General features: G+C 41.0%; 1 protein-coding gene across 2 annotated transcripts in view; it reads right to left on the minus strand.

Moving 5' to 3' along the window:
* Positions 1 to 10207: 10207 nt before the first annotated feature.
* Positions 10208 to 26475, minus strand: part of ATIC (5-aminoimidazole-4-carboxamide ribonucleotide formyltransferase/IMP cyclohydrolase) — a 40814-nt gene continuing 24546 nt past the window's right edge. For both annotated transcript variants that reach the window (XM_002712460.6, XM_089328990.1), the window contains 8 exons: positions 25645 to 25752; positions 24247 to 24332; positions 23078 to 23167; positions 19985 to 20113; positions 15407 to 15499; positions 12975 to 13157; positions 10728 to 10883; positions 10208 to 10430 (listed from right to left, as the gene is read on the minus strand). In XM_002712460.6, the coding sequence (XP_002712506.2) occupies positions 10311 to 10430; positions 10728 to 10883; positions 12975 to 13157; positions 15407 to 15499; positions 19985 to 20113; positions 23078 to 23167; positions 24247 to 24332; positions 25645 to 25752 (965 nt within the window). In that variant the 3' untranslated portion in view covers positions 10208 to 10310. The remainder of the gene's footprint in view (positions 10431 to 10727; positions 10884 to 12974; positions 13158 to 15406; positions 15500 to 19984; positions 20114 to 23077; positions 23168 to 24246; positions 24333 to 25644; positions 25753 to 26475) is intronic.

Below are 26475 nucleotides of genomic sequence, written 5' to 3' on the forward strand. Positions count from 1 at the left end.
GGGTGCCAGATTCTGTCCCGGTTGCTCCTCTTCCAGTCCAGCTCTCTGCTGTGGCCCGGGAAGGTAGTGGAGGATGGCCCAAGTGCTTGGGCCCTGCATCCGCATGGGAGACAAAGAGGAAGCACCTGGCTACTGGCTTCAGATTGGCACAGCGTGCCAGCTGTAGCGGCCATTTGGGGGGTGAACCAACAGAAAAGGAAGACCTTTCTCTCTGTCTCTTCTCACTGTCTAACTCTGCCTGTCAAAAAAAAAAAAAAAAAAAAAAAAGAAAGAAATTGAACTCAGACCAGGTTGAATACATCCTGATGGCCTTTTGCGGTTTGGGCCTCATAATGCAAGCTTGGTGAAACTTTCCTTCTTCCTGCACAGCACAATCATTCAAACATGAGAACTAAGTATTTCCAAAGACCTTTCGGCTTTAACCGACTATGCTACTGCTTCCCCCGAGCATGGTCTCAATCAGGCTGGATTAAACAGCATCTTAAGAGATTGGATCTAGACATGGAATTGACAATTCAAGAAAAATCAGACTTTATGTAGGATAGTAATAGTAAATAAGATCAGATTATACAAAGAAAAGCCAGAGTTTTGACATTTTACTTTTGTCCTGCTGCACTTGATTTGTAATGAAATGGATTGTGTATCTATATTGTTTTCAGCTCTAATGACTTAAATGAGTTATGCAAATTAGCCTGCATAGTAATACCACTATAAGCCTGTAAGGCATACTTTCTATGGAGGTGAATAAAGAAATGATCAGGTGGAAATTATGAGTACAGGCAATGACTTTTCTATTTAATTATATTTCCATTGAAAATTCTATTCTGCTTCCAGTTGTATGAAAGTCATTAAAGTGATGAAGAAACATCACATCAGCACATTTAAGTGCTAAAATTGCTTCCTATTCAATTAGTTCCCATTACCATGGTAGGAAAAGTGGCAGGCTACAATTAAAAAAAAATCTCATTTTCAGAGGATACAATTCAACTATTTGAAAAAAGACCACTGTCAGAGCCTCTCACATTTGGAAACACTTAAAGATTTGCCATTAAGGCTGATAAAGGAGAAGTAGCATGGGGGTGACCTGTCCTTGCACAGGAAAGTTCTTTTTCAAGAATACAGCATTTTTTTCAAGTGTGCATGACCATATCATCCCAGGCTGCATCCTCTTTAAAATAAGAGATCCAACTTGAATTGCAAACAAAAATTACATACATTTCCAATGAAGAGAGTACTGTAATAGAAGAGACAGAGAAATGGAGCTTCAGCTGGAAACCCCAAATGGGAAATTCCACTTTTTAACATTCCTCAGCAGAGTCAGATAGCAGATATTAAAGCATGTTTTACATTTCCTTGAATTCCTTTTTACTTACTCTTTGGAGACATATAGGATTTAACAATCTTAGGAGACAAATTTATCTTTAAAAGAGCTCTTTTGTGGAGTCCCCCAAAAGGTTGAAATTAGCATTGGTTGGAGACTGCCAGAGAGGGTGACATCACCACCTGGCCAGAGTCACCTGTCCCGCAGAGTGCCTGCCACCACAGACTCCCTTAGGTCTGGGACAGCAAGGACCAAGGATGCCCTTTGGTCTTTGGAAACTGCTCACCCCAGAAGGAAACATTGCCTATTCCAGACCACCAGACAGGACTTTATAGTGAAACCTCCCAACCTCTGTAGTTCAGTACTCGTTGTGAGACGCTGAGCCAAACACTGACTAGCTACTTGTGACTCAAAAACCTGTAGCTTGTGGGGAGAGATTGGAACCCTTATACATTGCTGTTGAAACTGTAAAGTGGTAGGGGCCTGTGCCATGGCTCACTTGGTTAATTCTCCACCTGCGGCACTGGAATCCCATATAGATGCCAGGTTCTAGTCCTGGTTGCTCCTCTTCCAGTCCAGCTCTCTGCTGTGGCCCGGGAAGGTAGTGGAGGATGGCCCAAGTGCTTGGGCCCTGCACCCACATGGAAGACCAGGAAGAAGCACCTGGCTCCTGGGTTCAGATCGGTGCAGTGCCAGCCATGGTGGCCATTTGGGGAGTGAACCACAGGTAGGAAGACCTTTCTCTTTGTCTCTCTCTCTCTCAAAAACAAAAAACAAACAAAAAAAGAAACTGTAAAGTGTTATAGCAGGTATGCAAGTCTGGCAGTTCCACAGAGTCAAATTCAGAGCAGATGATCTCACACTTCCATGCCTAGGTCATCCCCAAGAGAACTGAGATGTGTTCACACCAAAACTTGTACGCAGGTGTTCACTGCAGCATTACTCATAATACCCAAAAAGTGGAAAGAAACCAAATGCCTGTCAGCCACCGCACGGATGAACAAAATGTGGTGCATCCATAATGATGGGATAAAATTGACTACGAAAAGGAAAGAAGTCCTGACCCATACTGCAACATAAGCTTTTCAAACAGTATGTTAAGTAAAAGAAGTCAGACAAAAAAGGACACACACTGTATGATCCCATTTATGTGAATGTCCCAAATAGGCAAGACCATAGTCAGAAAGTAGGTTGGTAGTACAGTAGGCTGCTGGGGGATGACAGAATGGGGAATATGGCTATTAAGTACAGGGTTTCTTCCTCGTCCTCTTCCTCTTCCCCTTCTTTCCTTCCTCCCTTCCTCTGTCCCTCCCTCCCTTCTCTCTCTCTCTCTCTCTCTTTCTCTAGATTTATTTATTTGAAAGGCAGAGTGGCAGAGAGAAGGGGGTGGAGAGACAGACAGAGAGAGAGAGAATGAGTCTTCCATAGAGGAGGTCAGGGGTAAGTCAAGCTAAAGCCAGGAACCAAGAACTCCATCCAGTTCCCCATATGGGTTTCCCATGTAGGCCACAGGAACCCAAGTTCTTAGGTCATCATCTCCTGCCTCCCAGGCACATAAAGAAAAAGTTGGATGGGAAGCGGAGGCAGGACTTGACCTCAGGCACTCTGATATGGGATGTGGGTGTCCCAAGCAGTGCCTTAACCTGCTGCACCATAATGCCTGCCCCCCAGTCCCCCAATTATTCTTGAAATGGTGGATGTTTCTCGCACTTTTATATGTGCATGATTTTTTTGAGATAAATTTGTGCCTAGCATAGTACTTGGCTAAAAGGAAGTTTTGCAGTGTCCAAGAACAGAAGGCACTGGGAGTGTAAACACTTGTGGGTTCTTGCTCTCTGAAGAAGGGCCCCAGACTAGGCCCTAGAAAGAAGGTATCCTGGAATGAAGCAGGGTCAAAGGACAGGGCACTAGGAAGATGAGTGAAGGGTGCCTCTTTTAGGATATGTTCAAGAAAAGCTAAAGGGCTGGTTCTTTTCTCTGTGTCCCAAGGAATCCACCCACCACCACCACCACCAATTTAAATACACTCAGGGCCAGCGCCGCGGCTCATTAGGCTAATCCTCTGCCTTGCGGCGCCCGCACACCGGGTTCTAGTCCCGGTCAGGGTGCCGGATTCTGTCCCGGTTGCCCCTCTTCCAGGCCAGCTCTCTGCTGTGGCCAGGGAGTGCAGTGGAGGATGGCCCAAGTGCTTGGGCCCTGCACCCCATGGGAGACCAGGAGAAGTACCTGGCTCCTGCCATCGGATCAGCACGGTGCGCCGGCCGCAGCGCGCCGGCCGCGGCGGCCATTGGAGGGTGAACCAACGGCAAAGGAAGACCTTTCTCTCTGTCTCTCTCTTTCACTGTCCACTCTGCCTGTCAAAAAAATAAAAAAAAAATAAAAATAAATAAAAATAAATACACTCAGTTGATTCAGGTATATTACATATGCCCCTTTGTATTTTTAACATAACATATAAGATCATAGTTCATATCATTTAAACACCAGCGAATCTCCAGTCTTGAAGTTTAGAATGCTTTAATTGCAGTAGAAAGAAATTGTAATTATGGGGTGTGAAAATGGGTAGACATTTTTATCTTATTGGGGAAAATACAAGAATCAATTCAAAACAACAATAAGAAAATAAAAGGTGCATCCAACTTTATAAAATTAGAAATAGGGTCCAAATATGTCAACAATTGAAACAAATATCAACAGGCTAAAAGCAAAGATAAAGGTTGACAAGATGCTTTTTAAAAAGATTTATTTATTTGAAAGGCAGAGTTAAAGAGAGAGATCTTCCATCTGCTGGTTTACTCCCCAAAAGGCTGCAATGGTTAGGACTGATCCAGTCCAAAGCCAGGAGCCAGGAGCCAGGAGCTTTATCTAGGTCTCCAACATAGGCAGCAAGAGCCCAGATACCTACTTGAGCCATCTTCCATTTCTTTCCCAGGCTATTAGCAGAGAGCTGGATCAGAAGTGGAGAAGCCAGGACACAAAGCAGTGCCCATATGGGATGCTGGCATTTCAGGCAGTAGCTTTACCTGCTATACCATAACACAAGTACAATTAAAAAATAATAATGGGAAAAAATATAGGTCAGACGTTTGGCACAGTGCTTAAAATAGCACTTGGAATGCCCATATCCCGTATAAGAGTGACTGGATTCAATTCCTGGCTCTGCTCCACTTCCAGCTTCCTCCTAATGCACACCCTGGCAGTCAGCATTGATGACTCAGGTAGAGCTGGATCCCAGCCACCCATGTGGGAACCTAGGTTAAGTTTCTGGTCCCAGCTCTAGATGGGAATTTCTTTTTCTCCCTGCCTTTAAAAATAAAAAAACAGTTTTTAAAATCTCATATCGATAGTAACCTGAAGCATGTGAGCACTTCCTAAGCCTCAAATATATACGAAGCAAATGTGTATAAACCTGTGAGAAACAACAAAGTTCATCCTCACAGAGGGAGATTTCAACACACCTCTTTCCAAATTATTTAATTGGTTGGCCAGTGCCGCGGCTCACTAGGCTAATCCTCCGCCTTGCGGCGCCGGCACACCGGGTTCTAGTCCTGGTCGGGGCGCTGGATTCTGTCCCGGTTGCCCCTCTTCCGGGCCAGCTCTCTGCTGTGGCCAGGGAGTGCAGTGGAGGATGGCCCAAGTGCTTGGGCCCTGCACCCCATGGGAGACCAGGAGAAGTACCTGGCTCCTGCCATCGGATCAGCACGGTGCGCCGGCCGCAGCGCGCCGGCCGCGGCGGCCATTGGAGGGTGAACCAACGGCAAAGGAAGACCTTTCTCTCTCTCCCTCTCTCTCACTGTCCACTCTGCCTGTCAAAAAATAAAAATAAAAATAAAAAATTTAAAATTAATTAGTGGTTTTAGAAACTAAAGTCTTGTCACTAGGCATGTTCATTGCTACAGAGTATCATCACATCTGTGCCCTGAGCTGATAGATGTGGTTATGTATTTCAGAGAATAAATATATATTCACAAAATATTTTTAAGAGGTTAATGGGGTCGGCGCTGTGGCGTAGCAGGTAAAGCTGCTGCCTGCAATGCCAGCATCCTATATGGGCGTCAGTTCGAGTCCTGGCTGCTCCACTTCTGATCCAGCTCTCTGCTACGGCCTGGAAAAGCAGCAGAAAATGGTGCAAGTTCTTGGGCCCCTGCACCCACGTGAGAGACCTGGAAGAAGCTCCTGGCTCCTGGCTTTGGATCGGTGCAGCTCTGGCCATTGCGGCCATCTGGGGAGTGAACCAGCGGATGGAAGATTTTCTCTCTCTCTCTCTCTTTTTCTCTGTGTGTGTTGTAACTCTGCCTTTCAAATAAAAAATGAATCTTTAAAAAATAAAAAAGAGGTTAACTTTAGATTAACAAATACTGACAGTTATCTAGAATCGGCTCCAAAATGATCAAAAGTGAAGAAACACTACAATCAAATGAGTCATAAATTACTTATTACAGAGGACAATAACTACATAAGGTTTAGTTTAACAATTTCAATTTTGTCTAATCCAAATTCTCCATAATAGAGAACTTCTAAAAATTCAAAATATTAGTCATAACCATATGCCAACAGATTTGAACACTAAGACAAATGACCAAATGCTTTGCTAGAAATGACTTACTAAGAAACTGAAGCAGTGGTTGAGACAGAGTAGAAACCGTGCTCATTAAATCAAATGCTTTCCAACCAGATGTGTATCTATCTCTTGACCTACATATCCACCTCCAGCTCCAAAACAACCAGGAGCAAGGAGTGTCTGGATCCTAATGGCCAAAGGCCCACTAACTGTCCTGTTGAGGACTTCTCTCAACCTGTACATGTGCTCAGAATAGTCCAATGTGACCTTTCTGGAGTGGTAGTGGTGAGCAACATTGCTACTTTTGAGTATGTTGTGTGGAGAGAAAAAAAAAAAACCAAACACCCAAACTGCAAATACACAAAACACTGAGCTGCTTGCAAATGAAGTCTTGTGCTGAGAGCACTAGGCCAGAACTCCAGGTTGGCTGCAGACAGAAGTGTCATGTACCAAAGGTGAACTGCCAGGCTTCTCCAACCCCACAACAGCATCTGTTCAGCTCCTGTTGACAAGCCCGTCAGTAGAACCTCTTCCTTCCATGCTCCTTCCTTTGTGTTTGAACACAGTGCCAGTAAATCTTATTGGCCTCTTGTCAATTTCTACTTGCAGGTGAGCCAAATAGCCAGCAGTTGGTAATAGTTACAAATAAATAGTCACATAGGATATTCACTGGAGTTTCTGATTTATTAATGGCAGATTAGACTGACTGCACTGGACAAACTCTTCTGCAGATAGTAAATATGAGCACTGGACAAAAGTCTTAAAAGATAAACTTGAAGGCACTGAAAGCAATCAAAAGCTGGTGGAAACCAGAGGGTGCCAACTCTCAAAGGGAAAGCTCTCCACAAATTTATGTGTGTGTGTGAGAGTATACAGAGGAGAAAGAGAGAGAGACAGAGAGAGAGGGAGAGATTGGGATTGCACTATATATATATATATATATATGTATATATACATACATACATACATATAACTTTTCTGTGTACATGGACTGGTTGATATATGGAATCCAGAACAGACAAAACAATCTTTAAAAAGAACAAAGTTGAAGAACATAAACTACCTGATTTCAAAACTTACTAAGAAACTGTAAGACACTGTGGTATTGGCATTAGGACAAACATATCACTAATATAGAACAGAGTGCAGACAGACCCACAGCTATATAATGTTAATTGAGGGAACAAGACAATTCAAAACTGGGAAAGGCATTTAGCCTTGTGGTTAAGATGCTTGTTATGATACCTACACCTCACATCAGAGTACCTGGCTTCAATTCTTGGTTCCAGCTCCCAATTCCAGCTTCCTACTAATGCAGACCTTGTGTGGGAGCAGGTGATGGTTCAAGTAATCGGGTCCTTGCCACCAATGTGGGAGACATGGATGCAGTTCTCAGTTCCTGGCTCGGCCCCAACCTGACCCTGATCATTGCAGGCATTTGGGGAGTAAATCAGCAGATTGAGATGTCTCTCCATAAATTTTTTTCAAAAAAAATATTTTTAAAAGGTTAATTCAACAGGCAGAGTTTTCAACAAATGACTGGCACAATTGGATAAATATATTGAAAGAAAACTAAACTTGACCCACACATCACACTAAAATTGAAACAGATGACAGACCGAACTACAAAAATGAGAAGTATAAAGCATTAGCAAAATGTGAGAGAAAATGTTAATAATCTTTGGATACGTAGGCAAATATTTCTAAGACTTAGGAATATATAGAGGCAATGATAAACATGGGATTCAATTTTGTTAGATCTCACAAGTGAGATCATGCAATACCTCCTATGCCAGGCTTGCTTCACTTAATGACCTCCAGTTAGACCCATGCTGTTGCAAATGGCAGGAATTCATCTTTTTTTTAAATGATGGAATAGTATCCCGTGTATATATACCTTTCTCTTTATCCACTCATCAGTTGGACAATGAGGTTGTTTTCATTTCTTGGTTATTGTGAACAGAACTTCAACAAACATGGAACTGTGAATGTCACTCCAATATAATGAATTCACTTCCTTTGGATATACACACGAGTGGGACTGTTCCTTTTAAGTTCTTTTGTAGTAGTATTCTTAATTATAAATGCTACGAAAATGTATCAAATTAACCCACTTTACATTTGCAGACTATTTTACATTTGCAGAAGAGTATGTGAGAAGTGAAACTCCACCATTACCTCGCAGATTTGGAAGCAGAGTATGCAATTTTTACACTAAAAATTGTAGTGTTTGGTAAAATTTCATGTGAAAGCAGTTCGAAAGATAGGGTTGGGGCCAGCGCTGTGGTGCAGCAGGTTAAAGCCCTGGCCTGAAGCACTGGCATCCCATTTGGGCTGCTCCTCTTCCAATCCAGCTCTCTGCTATGGTCTGGGAAAGCAGTAGAAAATGGCTCAAGTCCTTGGGCCCCTGCACCCACATGGAAGAACCGGAAGAAGCTCCTGGCTCTTGGCTTTGGATCGGCTCAGCTCCGGCTGTTGCAGCCATCTAGGGAGTGAACCAGCAGATGGATGACCATCTCTCTGTCTCTACCTCTCTCTTTCTAATCAATAAAATAAATATAAAAAAAGAGATAGGGTTAACAATAAAAATTTTCCAATCATACCTTAATCTTAACCTTTAACCAAGCAAAAGAATAACCAATGATCTGTGGGCATTAGGAAATACACTTTCTAATTTATCATTTGAAATCCCTTTATCAGTTGTCTATTGCTACACACATTATCCCAGACTTGGTAGCTTCGACAGAAACTGTCTCTTTATCTGTAGGTCAGGAGTTCATGACAGTCTCCTCAAGGCAGTTCTGGATCAGGTCCTCCAGAGGTTATGGCTGGAAGATCCACTTCCAGGGTGGCTCACTCATGTCGCTAGCAGGTAGTATTAGCAGGACAGTTTTTCTCTCCTTATGGAAGACTTCCTACATCTCCTTGCACAGGACCTTGGCTTGATCCCACAGTAAGCAATCCAAGAAACTGAGGCTCAATTTGCTATCTTATGACACAGCCTCAGAAGTCACAGTATTTCTGCAGGTTTTTTTTTTTTTTCAAGATTTTATTAATTTGAGAGGTAGAGTTACAGAGGGAGAGACAGAAGCGTCTTCCATCTGCTGCTTCACTCCCTAAATGGCCACAACAGCCAGAGCTGGACCGATCTGAAGCTAGGAGACAGGAGCTTCTTTCGAGTCTCCCTCATGGGTCCAGGGGCCTAAGCACTTGGGCCATCTTCCACTGCTTTCCCAGGCCATAGCAGAGAGCTGGATTGGAAGAGGAGCAGCTCGAACTAGAACTGGTGCCCATATGGTATGCTGGCACCACAGATGGATGCTTAGTCCACTACGCCATAGCTCTGGCCCCTCTGCAGTGTTTACCATTGAGACAAGTCAGCCCTGCTTCAGTGCAGGAGGCATTAAATAATGGTTGGAAGATCAGCTGATTATATAAATGACTAAGAATAATCTTTTAGAAAGCTCATTAGGGAGAGAGTAGGTTAATGACATGGTTAACAGTAGCTTCCATGTAGTGAGGTAAATGATACCAAAAGGTTTTGGTGGACCAAAGGTATAATGTATGTAGTCAGGACCACACATACAGGGCACACAAATTCAGTTGTGCCTGATGCAGGAGGCACTGCCCTCTCATGGGGCCCGCTTCTGATGGCAAGCCCCAAAGTGGAATACTGAGTCCATCTTTGGGTTCCAAACTTTGGTGACATATTTTATGCAGCTCCAGAAGGGAGGATCTGGGGCTGCTGAAATTATGGGAAACACTTCACTTAACACAGAGGAAAAACACACACTGGCACTATCTATGGAGGGAGGCGTCAGGAGGATTTACTAATTCCCTCTGAGTTCCAGTTCATAGGTGATCACCTGTATGTTCAGGAAGTAGACAGGCAGGGTTTTTACAAGAAACCCTGTACAGGAAGAAAGCCTGTAAGGATTCTCATGCACTCTGAGATGCTTTGCTTGTGCCCTTACATCTCCTGGCTGCCCAGGTTCTTTGGCTCCCTTGAGTGTTTTTCTGTCACATACAGGTGATGCAGTGGATGGGCTGAGCTCCAGGAGCTTGGCTGTCCTTGCATTTCCTACACAGAGAAATTCAAAACATGTATCGGTCTTTTTTTTTAAGAGAGCTTTTATTTAATAAATATAAATTTCAAAGGTACAGCCTTTGGAATTATAGCGGTTCTTCCCCCCATATCTGCCCTCCCACCCCACTCCCATCCCATCTCCTACTCTCTCTCCCATCCCATTCTTCATTAACATTCATAATGTATCGGTCTTAAGAACCTGCATCTTTAAGACAAAAAAATACCCAATCACCGACAATTATGGATTCCACTGTTAGAATGTAATATTTTATTTTCTTGAGCAGGCATTTTCAGAATTCACTGCACCTACACAAAAGCAAACCACCAAACACGTGATGAAGTCAGTGGTGGAAGAGTCGGAGATTCGTATGAGCGAGGATTATTCCCAGTTCATCGCAAGCCTCAATCACAACTTTGTCAGCAGCAGAACCGGAAGGAGCAGCAATGTATGCCACACCACTCTGGGGAAACACAGGTAGAAATTTTCAAAACACAATTTCACGTAAAAGCCTGCGAAAACCAAAACCCTGCTCTGAAAAGTACAAACCCACAATGATTTGCTCAAACAAAACGGTAAACAGGATTTGAATTATCCCCACATCAGAGATAAGTCAAAGGATTCTCCAGATGATATTAATCTATCGCACATTGCCACAGCTTTTATATATTACCCACACGTAGAAGTCAGAAGCAGGATATCTGATATAGTTTCTATGTAACGCTCATTTTTATGCAAACATACCCAATTCCATGCTTACCCTTTTAGCTCTGTCTATGTTATCTCTGAAAGGAAAGAAGGCATCAGAGCTGACTGAAACCCCACTTAGTTTCTCAACCCACTCCTTCTTCTCTGCCTCATTTAACATTTCAGGAACTTCTTCAAACAGAGCCTTCCACTTCATCAAATCTTCATCCTAAGGGAGCAGCAGGTGAAGGAAGGTTAGTCTGACATCTGTGGTTTCTACCTGATGCACATCACAATGCCAGAAAGCATTTGAGCATCTTGTTCTGACACGTTCATTATTGAAAAATGGCTTCTAGTTCCATCCAAATCCATATTTTCAAAATTTCTTTGATGTGCTCTATGGTTTGGACATTAGTTTTGGTGCCCACTGAAGGTCCATGTGTTAAAGGCTTGGTTCCCAAAGCCTTGTACTAATGGCATTAACATGGTGGCAGCTTAACTCAATCAAAGCATTCAGAGGCAGGGTTTGGGCAGTGATTAAGTTGCCAAGGTGGAAGGCCCTGTTACTGAATCACAGCGGCTTTATAAGGGCTTACAGACAAATACATACACATCTTCTTGTCATGTGATGCTTTCACCCCTCCCGAGACGCTATCCAATGGGGCTGCCCAATCTTGGACTTGAATCTCCAAAACCATGAGCTAAAAGAAACTTCTTTTTGCTTTTTAAGCAGCTTGTTTCAGGTATTTTATTGTAGTAATGAAAGACCGAATAACAATGTTTTTTTGAAAACATTTTCATTAAGGAAGAAAAGGGATTCTAACTTTATGAAGTAGAGACTATATAATTTTGTTTTCCAAATCCATTTATCCTAATGTATTTTGTTCTTGAATCTCTGAAAATTACATCTACTACTTGATGTCACTGTAGCAAAGCAAGCAAATAGAAAATCACATTCTAACGGCTTTACAGGAAAAACTCCATATTCAATCTAGAAAACAGCTGATGGACATTCTAGAACTACATTTTTAAAACAACTGTAACTCAAGTATAAAGTCAGCTGCAGACAAAAGCAAAATATGATTCAGAATATTTGCTAAGGGCTGAGTGTCTACGATCCCTCTGAAACTGATGCTGAACCTTAACCTCCAGTGCACCAGCATCAAGATGAGAGGCCTTTCAGAGGTATTAGGTCACGAGACTCTGCTCTTGTGAATAGATTAGTGCCTTCTCAAAGGGCTTGAGGGGTGCGTTCGCCCCGTCTGTGCCTCCCAACATGTGAGGACAGGGCATTCATCCCCTGCAGAGGATCAGCAACAGAAGCCATTCAGCAAGTGGACAGCAGCTCTTACCAGGTACTGAGCTGGCCAGCTGTGATCATGGATTTCCCAGCCTTCAAACTGTGAGAACTAAATTACTACTTTTTATAAACTACCCAGTCTGTGGTGTTCTATTGTAGCAACACAAACAGATTAAGACCAGCATTCATATTTGAAAAGGAGTTTCCACTCTGGTGACATTTTGACGCTAACATATTTTTATTCTTGTTCACAAAGAAATACTCTCCCAGAATTATTAGGAGAGGCTTACTGGGTAATATCAAACAGAAAAGCCCAACAATGACAGTATGGGAGGTGCTTCCTGGCTGCAGCCTCCCTCTTCAATGATGCTCATGTTGATTCTTGTTCCTGCTCAGATAACTCAACACAGGCAATTTAGCTTCAGAAGAGCACCGGACGTCTCTGGTTACCACCCAGTATTCTGTTGAACTCTTGCTAGTTTGTAGGTCCAGAAACTTGGCTAAATCTTTCCTCTTGAAAAGCTACCCTATCTCTGATTTTATGCTTCCTCTTCCAAACAAAAGATAACAAAGAAGGTCAAAAGTAATGAAAACAGACTGACTTGTTCATGGCACTGGTACAAAATATGGAGAAACACCTTGGGTACCTGCCATCAGGTATCTGTGTTTAACATTGAGCACACACCTACCCAGGTGGTCAGCGTCGTGCTGGACACAGTGACAGATATCTCACGTTTTCAAGTGAAAACCTGTCATGCAAAGCTTGGGGGAAGTACAAACACAAAACAAAACCAGTGGTCATAACTTGTAAAGTGGTTTATAGATTCAGAAAGGGACAAAAAAAAATTAAGAAAATTAAATCAAATAGGAAAAAATGGTGCACTGGTAAGAACTTTTAATGAACTATGATTCAGAATTTCAAGAAAAGTACCTTTTTCTCCCTGTAGAGAGAAAGGCAAAGTCTGTGACAAATGAAAGGGTGAACTTGTTAACCCTGGCCACCCATGACAAGCCTCTTACCTCACCAATGGTTCCCGTCACATACTGATCAATGGCATTGGAGATTTCCGCTCTCTTGACTCCCGTTTTAAACTTCATTGAAAGCACCTGTGGGTGGTGCCTAAGCCACCAATAGTTTGCCTTATCCCCTGCAAGGCGTGTACAGTGTATCCGAGACTGCTGTCCTGCTCCAATGCCAATCACCTGAGGAAGACACACGAAAATGAATGCCTCTCCCAATGACATATCCTCTCTAAAGATCTAATTTTGTGGGAAAAAACATCAGAAAAAAATAAAAGAAACATGTAAATCTTTAAATCACAAAATGCGGAGGGTAAGAGGTTTATTACTAAGTGTTTTTATGTCTGAGTGATACTTTTTTTTTAAAATTTTATTTATTTGAAAGAGTTAAAAAGAGAGATAAGGAGAGGCAGAGAGAACAAGAGTCTTCCATCTGCTGGTTCACTCCCCAACTGGCCACAATGGCCGGAGCTATGCCATCCGAAGCCAGGAGCCAGGAGCTTCTTCCAGGTCTCCCACGTGAGTGCAGGGGCCCAAGGACTTGGGCCATCTTCCACTGCCTTCCCAGGCCATAGCAGAGAGCTCGATAGGAAGTGGAGCAACTGGGACACGAACCAGCACCCACAAGGAGTGCCGGCACTGCAGGTGGCGGCCCTATCCACTACACCACAGTGCTGGGCCCCTCTTAGTGATACTTAATGTACGACTATAAATATTCTGGAAGTCTCTAAAACTCCATTAAAATTACATTATCAGGGGCTGGTGCTGTACCACCACCTGCCATTCCAGCATCCATATAGGCATTGGTTCCGGTCTCAGCTGCTCCAAATCTGATCCACCTCCTTGCTAATACATCTGGGAAAGCAGCGGAAGATGGTTCAGGTCCGTGGGCTCCTGCACCTACATGGGGAAACCCAGAAGCTCCTGGCTCCTGGTTCTGGCCTGACCCAGCCCTGGCTGTTAAGACCATTTGGAGAATGAAGCAGCAAATGGAAGATTCTCTTTCTCTCTCCCTCTCTCTTTCCCTACTTCTCTCTCTCTGTAACACTGTCTTTCAAATAAAAAATAAATAGAATCATTTTAAAAATTACATTATTGATGGTCTGAGGGAAAAAGAACTGAAAAAAAAAAAAAAAAAAAAGCCGCAAAGGTAGCTGTAGTTATTTGAAAGTCTTTTTTCTAGTCTTTAACTTACAGTTAAAATATCAACTCATAGGAACTGACATAGTAAGGGGATCCTAAAAAAAAAGTACGGCCCAATTCCCCACATACACACACAAAAAGTTCTTGTTCCCTTTCTCTAATCAAGAAGTTGAATTCTAAGCAACAATAACCTGAAGGCACTGGTGTTTTCTGGTGTTAGTGTTTGCAGTAGTAAATTTCTTGGTGGGCTGTCCAATGCACAACCCATTCTGAGCATTACTGCTGGCAACCTCACCCACAAGATGGTCCGAGAAGCCACAGACCCACGTGAACATGCTCATCCTGGACACATTTCTTTTTGCATGACCTTCCTGTGACATATCACACCCTGAGCCTAAGAAACCAGTAGCCAGCCACAACCTCCCAGGATGCTGTTACTAGAGATGGGAAATCTTAACAGTTGGCAATCACTGGAATTCTGAAAGGATTTTCCAAGTCACCTGCTAATTAATATCCACTTATGGACCAAACAGTTTAATAAGTGCCATGAGGGGCTGAAGATACACTGTAAGAAATGGCTCTCAAAGCTGCTGAAAGTACAGCAAAACCAAGTTTACCCTAGAGTTAGGAGAGGCCTTAGTGATGAATGAACTCAACTTTGTATTCTATGTCTTGATACAATAAGAAGTAAAATATCTTGCTTAACACCAAACAGTAAGAAATATTCAGTATCTCAATTGTGAAAAGTGGTTATATGATTGTATAATTTGTGAAAACTGGTCACATTATACATTTTAAAAGGGCGAATTTCACTACACAAATTATGCCTCCATGCACCTGATTTTAAAATATCAGGTTAACTACTAGCCTAGCAGTCCTTCTACTACTCAAATGATTCTTGGTAACATAAGTAACATTTGTGAAAACATTGCATGCTGCAAAAACATGGACTGATGGGTGGCAGTACCATTCCTTACTTCCTCTTCACTGGAAATATTAGCAGCAGAGGAAGAAAAGAGTGAATAAAGGAATTTAGTAACAGCTATTAGAGTGTTACTCCAAAACCTACAACTCATTCTAGTCAAGAGACAATGTGACTAATTTTAGTACTTGGTTCCAAAGATACTTCTTAATCATCTTAGTTTAGACAGTCTATCAAGGTGTTGCAAAAACACTGACAAACTTGGCAAATTTTCCCTTTCAAGCTGCCCAGTACCAAGGCAGATGGATTTTTGAATGAGTTTGTAGAACAGCAGTCCCCCTGAGAGGGAGCTGACAGCTTGGTTTACCTGTCCGTTCTTGGCATAGCACACAGAGTTAGACTGAGTATACTTGACAGCGACGGTGGCTACGATGAGGTCTCTGAGGGCAGACTCCGGCAACTAAATAAACACAGAATGGTAAACTGCATCAAACTCTTTAAACTTCATTAACTTTGAGCTTCTTACCTGCTATGAATGCAACAGACCCACAATGTGGTTATAACTCTCAAATGACAGTGACATTGATTGTTCATGCTACACATGACTATTTTGTACCAAGAAGATTAAATGTATAACATATTGATGGTGGAATTTAGCATAACACCTAATGTGTCACAGACACAAGCTAATGCCATTTTGTAGCAACTTCCAATTATGCCTATGTAAATGACATAGATATAAAATATTACATACTTTTCAAAACTCATAATATATTTTCTTAACCAAAGAACTTCTAAATATCTGGAGATGGGATAAAACTTATGTTCAGAAACAACACTAAGAATAATTTTCGTAAATGTTACAAATCACTGTGTTGCACATACATGGTCAAGTCCATTCAGGGGAAATCAAATTGGGATCATTTTCTGCTTTGTTCAGAATGCTCTACGCAGAAACCATTGGAAGATGTAATGTAAACTAACACTGCAAGTAGAACTAATGTAACAGCCCAAAGTGTCACTACATGCAGTGAATAGAAACGGAAGAGGACGCTGATTAGCATAAATATGCTATGTAGGAAAAGGGTATCAGCTGTAGCTGACTGATAGATTATTTGAAATGCAGTAATTTTGACTTCACCAAAAACAAAAAAATTCTACTTTATGAAAGACCCTTGTTAACAGAATTAAGACTGGGGGAAAATATTTGCAAATCACGTATGTGACAAAGAACTAGCATCAAAAACTTATTTTAAAACTCTCAAAACTCAGTAACAGCAAAAGCCCAATAATTTAACTAGAAGATGGGCAAAATATATGAGATTATGTCATGAAAGGACACACGGATGGCACTCAGCACATGAAAAAAAATCAACATCATGCGCCAGTAGGAAATGCGAGTCAGACACTGCTGCACGCCTATCCAAATGTCTTAAAGAGAACGGACAATATGAAAAGCTGGTAAGGATGCACACAAACTGAATCACTCATCCTCTGCTAGTGGAGATGAAAAATAGTAGCCACACGGGAAAATTGTGGTGGCTTCTTATAAAACTATACATGCAGCCACCACACCACAAAGCAATTAGCTCTCCTGGGCATTCACCAGAGAAATGAAGAACTAGGTTCACACAAAAACCTGCATATGAATGTACAAGGATTGAAAACTAGAGAAAGGAAGAACAGAGTCCTGGTAGTTCAAGCTACTGAGGAGGTGGAGGCAGCATGGAAGTGAACCTGGCTGTAGAAGAGCAACACCAGGAATCCTATCTTGCCTGTATCTTCATGTACACTTCAGTTTTGCAAGATTAAGGAAAATGGAGTTGAGGGTTAAAAGAGAACTCTTGAAATTCCAAGTGAATCTACAATTTTTATGTTAATATCAAAATTAAAAGTTTAACTTAAAAAAAAAAACTGCTAGAATTTATTAAGAATTTATTATTCCAAGGTGTTATTAATGTAGTATCTGCTTCTTCTGTTGTTTGAGTCACCAACTATACATCTGACTACCTTGATTCCAAGAAAGATTAGTAACAAAAGTCAGCTTCCTCAACATCTACCTTCAAACACAACTCTGGTGGTCTGAGTTAGGATTAAGAAATATGAGAAATGCCAGGGTGGGAATCCAGGCCTGTCAGCACACCTCAAACAGTTAACACAAGGCAGAAATAATTCAAACACCTTTGTATCAAAACACTTCTCCCACCTGTCTCAGGACAGAGAGGGTCCCAGAACTAACAGTACAATCTAATGACTTTGAGGCTGGAATATTAATGAAACCTGGTTTAAAAGAAGGGGGGTTAAGATAAAGGCAAATCTAACTATTATTCTTTTTTTGTTTTGTTTTGTTTTTTTGACAGGTAGAGTGGACAGTGAGAGAGAGAGAGAGACAGAGAGAAAGGTCTTCCTTTGCCGTTGGTTCACCCTCCAATGGCCACCGCGGCTGGCGTGCTGCCGGCGCACCGCGCTGATCCGAAGCCAGGAGCCAGGTGCTTCTCCTAGTCTCCCATGGGGTGCAGGGCCCAAGCACTTGGGCCATCCTCCACTGCCTTCCCAGGCCACAGCAGAGAGCTGGCCTGGAAGAGGGGCAACCGGGACAGAATCCGGTGCCCCGACCAGGACTAGAACCTGGTGTGTCGGCACCGCACGGCGGAGGATTAGCCTACTGAGCCACGGCACCGGCCGCTAACTATTATTCTTATCCTTAAGTTTCAGCTTTCTACCAAGAAAACATATGAAATGGGGCTGGTGTTGTGTTGCCAGTAAAGCCGCCACCCACAACACTGGCACCCCACACTGGCGCTGGTTTGAGTCAAGTTGCTCCACTTCTGATCCAGCTCCCTGCGAACAGCCCAAGAAAAGCAGCAGAAGACGATCCAAGTGATTGGGGCCTTGACACCCAGTTGAGAGACAAGGATGAAGTTTCTGGCTCCCAACGTTGGCCTGGCCCACCCCTGGCCTTTGTGGCTATACCAGCATGTGGAAGATATTCTCTCTCTCACCCACCACCCCCAACCTCCTAATTCTTTCAAATAAATAAATCTTAAAAAAAAAGGACAGAAAACATGAAACAAGGAGAGACAATTTTAGATAAAAGATTGAGAATTTTAAAAAATACACTGATCAACCAGTTTAATAAAGTGATAAAATTTTACTGAGAGGTGCTTAAAGAGAAACTGATGCAAAAAACTGCTTGAACATGGAAATCCCAGTACGTCACTATTTCTACATATAATCCTACATGTTTCTTTACTTCAAGGCACCATTAATTTTCAAAGATTAAAAATGGAAGAATAACCATTAAACCAACCATCAAATGAAAAGATGTCTTAATCACCATATACTTATTAGCAGAATTACCCCAATAAAGATTTTAAAGGTTATTTTCAGCAATTCCTCAAGCCACTGGAGCCAGACTTGGGAACAAATTGCAATTCCTCATCTTCTACTTCTCTCACATGAATGGCTTAAAAGATCAATCAATTCTCTTCCAGGAACAAACAGAAAACCTGGCACAGAGCTAATAAGACAGGAAATACTGACAGGCAAAGATCCCAGAGATAAAGCAAGCAGGAGGAAATGGACCTGACAATCTAAGCTTTTCCCCTGAAGGCATGTTCCAAGTTGCATGCAGTAAATGGAGGTAAATAAGCAAGCAAAGCACAGCTTTTGGAAGCCTAACAGGACACTAAGGGACAAAAATGGAGTTCCAAGTACGTCAAAGAGGAACACTAGTCAACTCCAGGGCTTCAGTAGAGTAGGGATGAATCTTAAACAGAGAGCTCTCACAAAGGAGGCTAAAATGCCAGTCAGCTCAATTCCCATCATGATGGAGATGATCAGCTTCACAGTATCTGCCCACAGAAGCATAAATCAACTCGCAAGGAAAACGAACAGCTGGGGCCAGCGCTGTGCTGCAGGGGGTTAATGCCCTGGCCTGAAGCACCGGCATCCCATATGAGCACCGATTCGAGACCGGGCTGCTCCACTTCCGATCCAGCTCTCTGCTATGGCCTGGGAAAGCAATAGAAGATGGCCCAAATCTTTGGGCACATGCACCCACATGGGAGACCCGGAAGAAGCTCCTGGCTTCAGATCAGCACAGCTCTGGCTGTTGCGGCCAATTGGGGAGTGAACCATCGGATGGAAGACCTCTCTCTCTGCCTCTCCTCTCTCTGTGTAACTCTTTCAAATAAATAAATCTTAAAAAAAAAAAAAAAAAAGGAACAGCATCCAGACCCTCAAAGGATCTCTGTTGTTTTTCCATATACCTCATGTGCAGCATCCAATCAAAAACTCCAGGCATACAGGCACACAATCCAAAAACAATGGAGTGATACCTCTAAAGTATCAGAAAAAAATGTACAGCCAACTTTAGATTAGTGAAAAAAACCTTCAAAAGGCCTATTTCAGACAACAACAAATACCAGCTCATCTATTTTCTTATGGTGTGAATTGGGAAAATTTCCCAACTGTCCCCTGTGTCACAGTTTTATGATATTAACAATAGAAATGACTACTTTCAATAGTGTGCCTTGCACATTAAATGAGATGATATGAAAATCCAACAGTCATTATTATTGCCCTAGGATGACAACGAGTACAAGCAGAAAAACTTGCCCACACAACAACACTGATCATAGACTGAAAACAGAAACAACCTGAATACCCATCATTGTATACCAACACACATGGTGCCATATGGCCTTCCCAACAGATGTGTGGATCTATATTTATTGTTACAGAAACACATCTGTAGGCTCGTGGATAAACAGGCAAGTCACAACCAGAACACAACCAGAGAAGAAATGATCACATTTTTGCATAATGGAAGAATATCTCTACCTGCGCACACATGTGCGCCTTAATAAATGTATACACTCATAAACATTGAAAACAGACCTACTAAAGTCATTAACGTTCAGTTTAGATATTGTCAACTTACATCTTTATTCTTGGTAACAACATTGCTGAATAACAACTTGTCAATGACTCCATTATTTCTCTTCTGACTTAAACGAAGACCAAAGAGAGTTCGAACCTCATTTTCATCCGGTTTATAAGACTGATCCATCTAAGATACAAATTTAAAAAGTTAAAAATTAACTTACCCACAGCATTTGAAATTTTTATTTATCTACAAAATGTTTTATTATAAGAAATATTACATGCATTCTTTTAAGTTAAACCTGTGTAAGATCTTTTTTATATGACACAACAGCCAAGCCCCACTATTTTGTTCCAAATTTATAGATATTACAACCCTGCAGCATTTTACAGAATTTACAATTTATGTATAACATTAAAGCCAACTGATTCCAATGAGTGTATCTTTGTTTGCATTAATTAAAACTTTCTGTACATGTAATCCTTTTGGTTAGCAGATAAAACAGGTTTGCTGATAAGCAGACTGTGGCACAAAAATTAAATTTTTATTTTCCCTTTTTTAAAAATCCATTACAGAAATACCAAGCTAACATCTGAATTTAAAATTGAATGAAGGAAAACAAGATTTGTAGTCTGTGTCTTTGCTGTTTAGAAAAGAATTTATGGGATCAGCCCTGTGGCGCAGAGGGTTAAGTCTCCACCCGCCATGCTGGAATCCCATATGGGCACTGGTTTGAAGCCCAACTGCTCCACTTTGTACACAGATCCCTGCTAATCTATCTGGAAAAGTAGTGGAAGATGGCCCAAGTGCTTGGGCCCCTGCACCCACATGGGACACCCAAGTGAAGCTTCTATCTCCTGAGTTCAGCCTGACCCAGCTCTGGTCATTGTAGCCATTTGGGGAATTAACCTTGGATGGAATCAATCAATCTCTCTCTTTCTCTCTTTTTGCTTCTCCTTCTCTCTGTAACTCAGCCTTTCAAATAAATAAATAAATCTCAAAAAAAAAGTACATCATTTACTGCTATCTTCCAGTTTCAAATATTGAACTAAAAAATATTAGGAAGTGAGGAATAATATGAGGGTACATCAGAAAGTTTGTGGAAAATTCATTGAAAAGGTAAGTTTACTGTGGTGAAAAAAAAATTTGAAATCCATGCTTAGTTTGTTCACAATAGGCATTTTCCAGGGACTTTATGAAGACCCTTCAGATGCGTAAGACTACTTTCCCCTATTTTTCTAAACATAATATTTCCTCATTTATCATTTAGGTGAGCTGCAACTTAAAACACTTTGATATCTATAATTTATAAACCAGTGCCCATAAGTAGTTCTGTTTAATCTACATCTTCTTGAATTCTAAATGTTCTCTGGTACTATGCATTATAAAATACCTAAAATCACTCTGCCCTCCTATTGACTGATGTCAAAAGAAGCTTGTCATTAGTAAGGAGGGAAAATGAGTGATTTCAAGGTTGCAATCATGTCCACGTGCAAACTAAGCCAAACTGTCAAATAAATACTGATGAAGCCCTGGGAATGCTTTCGTAGCCTGCAACATGCTACTGCTGTGTGTTGAAGAGTACAAAATGGTGAGCTCTGGTTTTGAAAAACATTTTCTGTGATGCTACCTAACAGCTACAATGAGTACCTAACACTCTGCACAACAAAGACACTTGATTAAGAAACTGAAAAACTCTGGCAGCTAACTACATGGGTATGCTTGCTCTCAAGTAGCTTTTAAAAAAGACTATGTATATTTAATGTGGTATTTTCCTCTTTCCATGAAAAGCAGACATGCAATCTATGGTAAATTATACACTTACTGGTCTATTACAATCATAAGGAATGTATATTTAATAACTTCCATTATATGGAATTGGGAGTCCAGATTTTCTGACATCAATACCAAATGAGAACCAGCATTATGAATTTTTACTTTCAAACCAGCTAACTCTTTGCTTTCTTAATGCATGATCTCAATGTAAGCTAGTTTCCCTAATACGAAGGAGCGCCTAGAAATCCTTAGGGAATGGCGATGTGGCACAGGGGTTAAGCCACTGAATGACGTCCCATGTCAGCATGCCATGTCAGTTCAAGTTTTGGCTGTTCCACTTCTGATCCAGCTTCCTATTAAACTCCTGGGGAGGCAGTGGGAGATGTCCCAAGTACTTGGAATTCCTAGTTCCTGACTTGCCCCTGGCCCAGACCTGGCTGTTGCGGGCATATGGGAAATAAGTCAGAGGATGAAAGATCTCTCTCTCTCACTGTTGCTCCTCTCAAATAAATAAATCTTTTAAAAAAATCAATAAGGAAAAAAATTCAACAATCTAGTAGAAAAATACTCAAAGACTAGGGACAGAGTATATAAAGGCAGTAAAAATATGCAGAGTATGAAAAGATGGTTGCCTTACAGAAGACTAGATGTTAAAACTGGTGAGATGCCACTTTCATCTATCTAAAGATGAAAAATTGAGAATGCAATGCTGGCAAAGGTGTAAGGAAACAGACACCCTTACACAATGCTATCAGGATGTTAAGTTTCTTGTACAACCTCTAGGAAGGGCAGTATCTATCAAAACTACCAATACACAGTCCTAATTCTATTCCTGGGACTTTTCTAGATGATTCCTGGCAGCACTGTATATTGACAGATAGACAGACAGACAGATAGATAGGTAGTACCTAGACTGCGACTGACTACGTAGGTTAAGATACACAGATATGGGAGAATCTTCCACAGTGGTAAGTTTGGTGCATCCGCATCATTTGCAAAATGGACAAAGAAATACAAATATTTACTGAATTTACAGAGACTATCTCAAGACAGAGAAGTAAAAAATTTAAAGTAATAGTCACTTTTGAAAAAAGACAACAATGGCAGAAAGGAAAAGTGGGGAGATTTTCCATTAAATAACACTTACTTTGAATAGGAAACTATCTTTAAAGTTTTCAAAGTTAAGGGGAAAAAAGGAATCTTCATCTTAAATTCTCAAATTAATAGTATAAAAAGGCAGTATTAAGGATCTAAAAATTGCAGTAAAGAAGGATAAATTTAGGAGAGATTGCATAAAGGAAAGATTAAACATGGGGAAAAAAGAGACACAAAATAAAGGAACAAATTAATGCTTCAGACATGAATTGTACCAACCTGAAGAACACAGTAGTTCCCATTTTTCTTTTTAGAAAGTATTTTCAAGGCTTCTTCTTCATATCCTGGGGCAACAATGCCATCAGACACCTACAAATACATTAAATGTTAATTTCTATTTTTAAAAATGGAAGAACAGCTGAAAAATCTAGCAATAATCATCTGTCTTAAATAACACAGCAGCATTTCCTGGTTTCTCCCTCTAACAGGTAATACTAACATTGCACTTGGAAAAAATAATTCTATATCAGAATGCAGTATTTTTCACCTTACACCATCTCTTCTGCTGTCCTCACAAAGTCTGTGTATGTTTCAAATTGATCACATCGAGTCCACTACTCTAATGTATGTACCTCAAGAAGAAAAACTCCTGCTCCCTATCCTCTCAGCAGGGTGGTATTCTGCACTACAAGGGGCAGGTTCTAGTTCTGCTACTGCCAGCACCTGGGAATGTTCCCCAACAGCAAAACTAAGAGACCAGATTAAATCAAAGCATTATCATCTTACACGATAGCTACAAATGCCATAGCCTTGCTATGATCACTAACAATGCATGTCAGGTCCACTGTGGATGGGATGCACCATCATGGAAAGAATCCCTCAAGTATTAAATTCTGTTGAGCTCCATGTCCCTTTGGCCTTACTACCTACTTTTTCCCCTCCAAGCTTTTCTTCTTTTCTTTCTGTCTCCTTACCACCTCTCTGGAATGCTTGCTTACATGGTATTCAACTGAAGAAGGTTAGTTTATCAAAGAAGTTTTCCTTTTTTCCCACTATACAGTCTCTTTCCTTACAGACCTAGAAATGTTTATAGAAAGATTCATTGTCACAGCACCAAGGCAGCAACCTCTGCTCTTTGGAAACAGTGACTTTTTATTAAGGTAACAATTGCTCAAAAACTTAGAAGTTCAAGGAAAAATGGAATTTAAAAAAAGTGTGAATTCTCTACAAACTTTTTGAATCCCCTTCATATTATGTTATTCTAGCAGTCAAATAAATATTCATTTGAAACTGTCACTAAGTCTCAAAATTAGTAGTAATTCAAGATTAATGTTCTATATAAAATGTGAATATTCTAAATGAGAAACAACTAATTTACAGATGTTACAAATACACATATCAGGTTTATTCAATTATGTATGAATCATGACACATAAAAGTCCACTAACCTCTCTGGAGATAATTTTTGCGGTTGGGACATCACAAATATCAGACAATGCAACAAAATCACCAAAAGAAGACATCCTATCAGCCCCTGTAAATGAAAATTAAAACAAAGTAATAATTACCTTTCTGTACAAAAAATGTTTTAAAAATCTACACGATCATGTCAAATCCATTCCTCTAAAGCTATCTTTATTGATTCATATAAAATTGAGATAACAGGTCATAAGTCATTTAACTAATCAGCAACAAAGCACTGTTTAGTTTCACCTTACAGAGGGGCCTTCAGCAAACTGTTTCTGTGAAGGACCAGATAGTACATATTTTTTTATTTTTTTTTTAAAGATATATTTACTTATTTCAGAGGCAGAATTACAGAGAGGGACAGAAAGAGAGCCCTCCCATCCACTGGTTCACACCCCAAATGGCTGCAGTGGTTGGAGCCAGGCCAATCTGAAGCCAGGATCCAGCTTTCTCAGGGTCTCCCAAGCAGGTACAGGGGCCCAAGCATTTGTGCCATCTTCTATTGCTTTCCCACGCCATAAGCTAACAGCTGGATCAGAACTGGAGCAGCTGGGACACAAACTGGTGCCCATATGGAATGCTGGCCCCACAGGCAGAGGTTTAACTTGCTATGCCACAGTGCCAGCCACAAGTATGTATTTCTTAAGCCCTGCAGCCACACAGCTTCTAATCCATCTATTCAATTCTGCATATGTGGTTCAAAATCACCCACTGATGATATATAAACAAGGTATGTGACCTTCTTCCAATCAAAGCATATTTACAAACATATGTGGCAGGCTGGGTTCAGCCTAAGGGTCATGTTTTGCTGATACCTCTCTCAAGGTCCTATATTAAATAGACATTTAATATATTCTATAATTAAATAACATTATTTAATATTAATATTCAGAATTAACATTCACTTATTAAACCTTGGTATACTAATCATAAATAAAAGTATGATACAAATTGGCTATATTTATATCAAAATTAATTTATATAACTCAAATTTAGTATTTAGTTTATATTAAATGATATGTGGGGTCATATATTATACAATATGCATTTAACATATTATATAATTATAGAATTGTATAACATTGTTTAATATTATACAATATGTAGGAGTCATACATTAAACAGTACAAATGCCCTCAACAGGTTAATCTAAAATGACATACATCAAACTGTGTTTCCTTTTATTACATTGAAATAGTAACATACACTTTTATAAACATATATATTCTGAGACCTATTCATATAATCCTTCTCAAATATTCATTAACAACAAACTAATTTGAAATTTTATAATGAAACAATGAAGATTCATGTTTTCTTTTTTTCTAGATAAAATACTGTTTTTTCTTCCCCCAAAACAAAAACCCCCTTAGTCTGACCTCTTGCTCTTGCATATGCAATTGATATGGGTGTGAGGGTCTGATAGAGATCATGGACCATGCAGACTTTGGCCTCGTCTTCACTCAGTGGAATTCCCACTGCGGCACCTGGTTGGTATAGAACAACATGAAATAAACAACAAATCAAAAATCTCAAGTTACCTTCTTCTGTCAACTCCTACATGAAGATAACACATATTTTTTTAGCATCTAGACTATGCAACATATTTTCTTGTGCCTGTACCAAACTAAAATCCATCTAGCCAGCTCATTAAGACAGCAAAAGTAAGGTGAAGGGGAGGAAGCACAGGACTCTCCTTCTGTGCTCTGAACACAGCCGCTGAGCCTGACAGTCCCTGGCATGTGGAAGAAGCTGGCTCATTTCACTACAGCTCACTTTCCCACCTGACTTCACATATCCTTTATTTCTTCTCTGCCCACACTGCTATAATATCCAATAAATATTGAGAACTAATTATGTATTTGGCTGTCAGCAAATCTAGTGGTACAGATCAAGATGTACAACTAAAGATTAAACATAGAGGCCAGAAGGTATCACATAATGGCTATAAAAAGTTACAGGTAAATGTCATAAAAACAGGCCGGCGCCGCGGCTCACTAGGCTAATCCTCCGCCTAGCGGCGCCAGCACACCAGGTTCTAGTCCCGGTTGGGGCACCGGATTCTGTCCCGGTTGCCCCTCTTCCAGGCCAGCTCTCTGCTGTGGCCCGGGAGTGCAGTGGAGGATGGCCCAGGTGCTTGGGCCCTGCACCCCATGGGAGACCAGGAAAAGCACCTGGCTCCTGGCTCCTGCCATCGGATCAGCGCGGTG

Source organism: Oryctolagus cuniculus, chromosome 3 (assembly GCF_051225735.1).
Source record: "Oryctolagus cuniculus isolate XC-2025 breed Fujian yellow rabbit chromosome 3, ASM5122573v1, whole genome shotgun sequence".
Classification (NCBI taxonomy): domain Eukaryota; kingdom Metazoa; phylum Chordata; class Mammalia; order Lagomorpha; family Leporidae; genus Oryctolagus; species Oryctolagus cuniculus.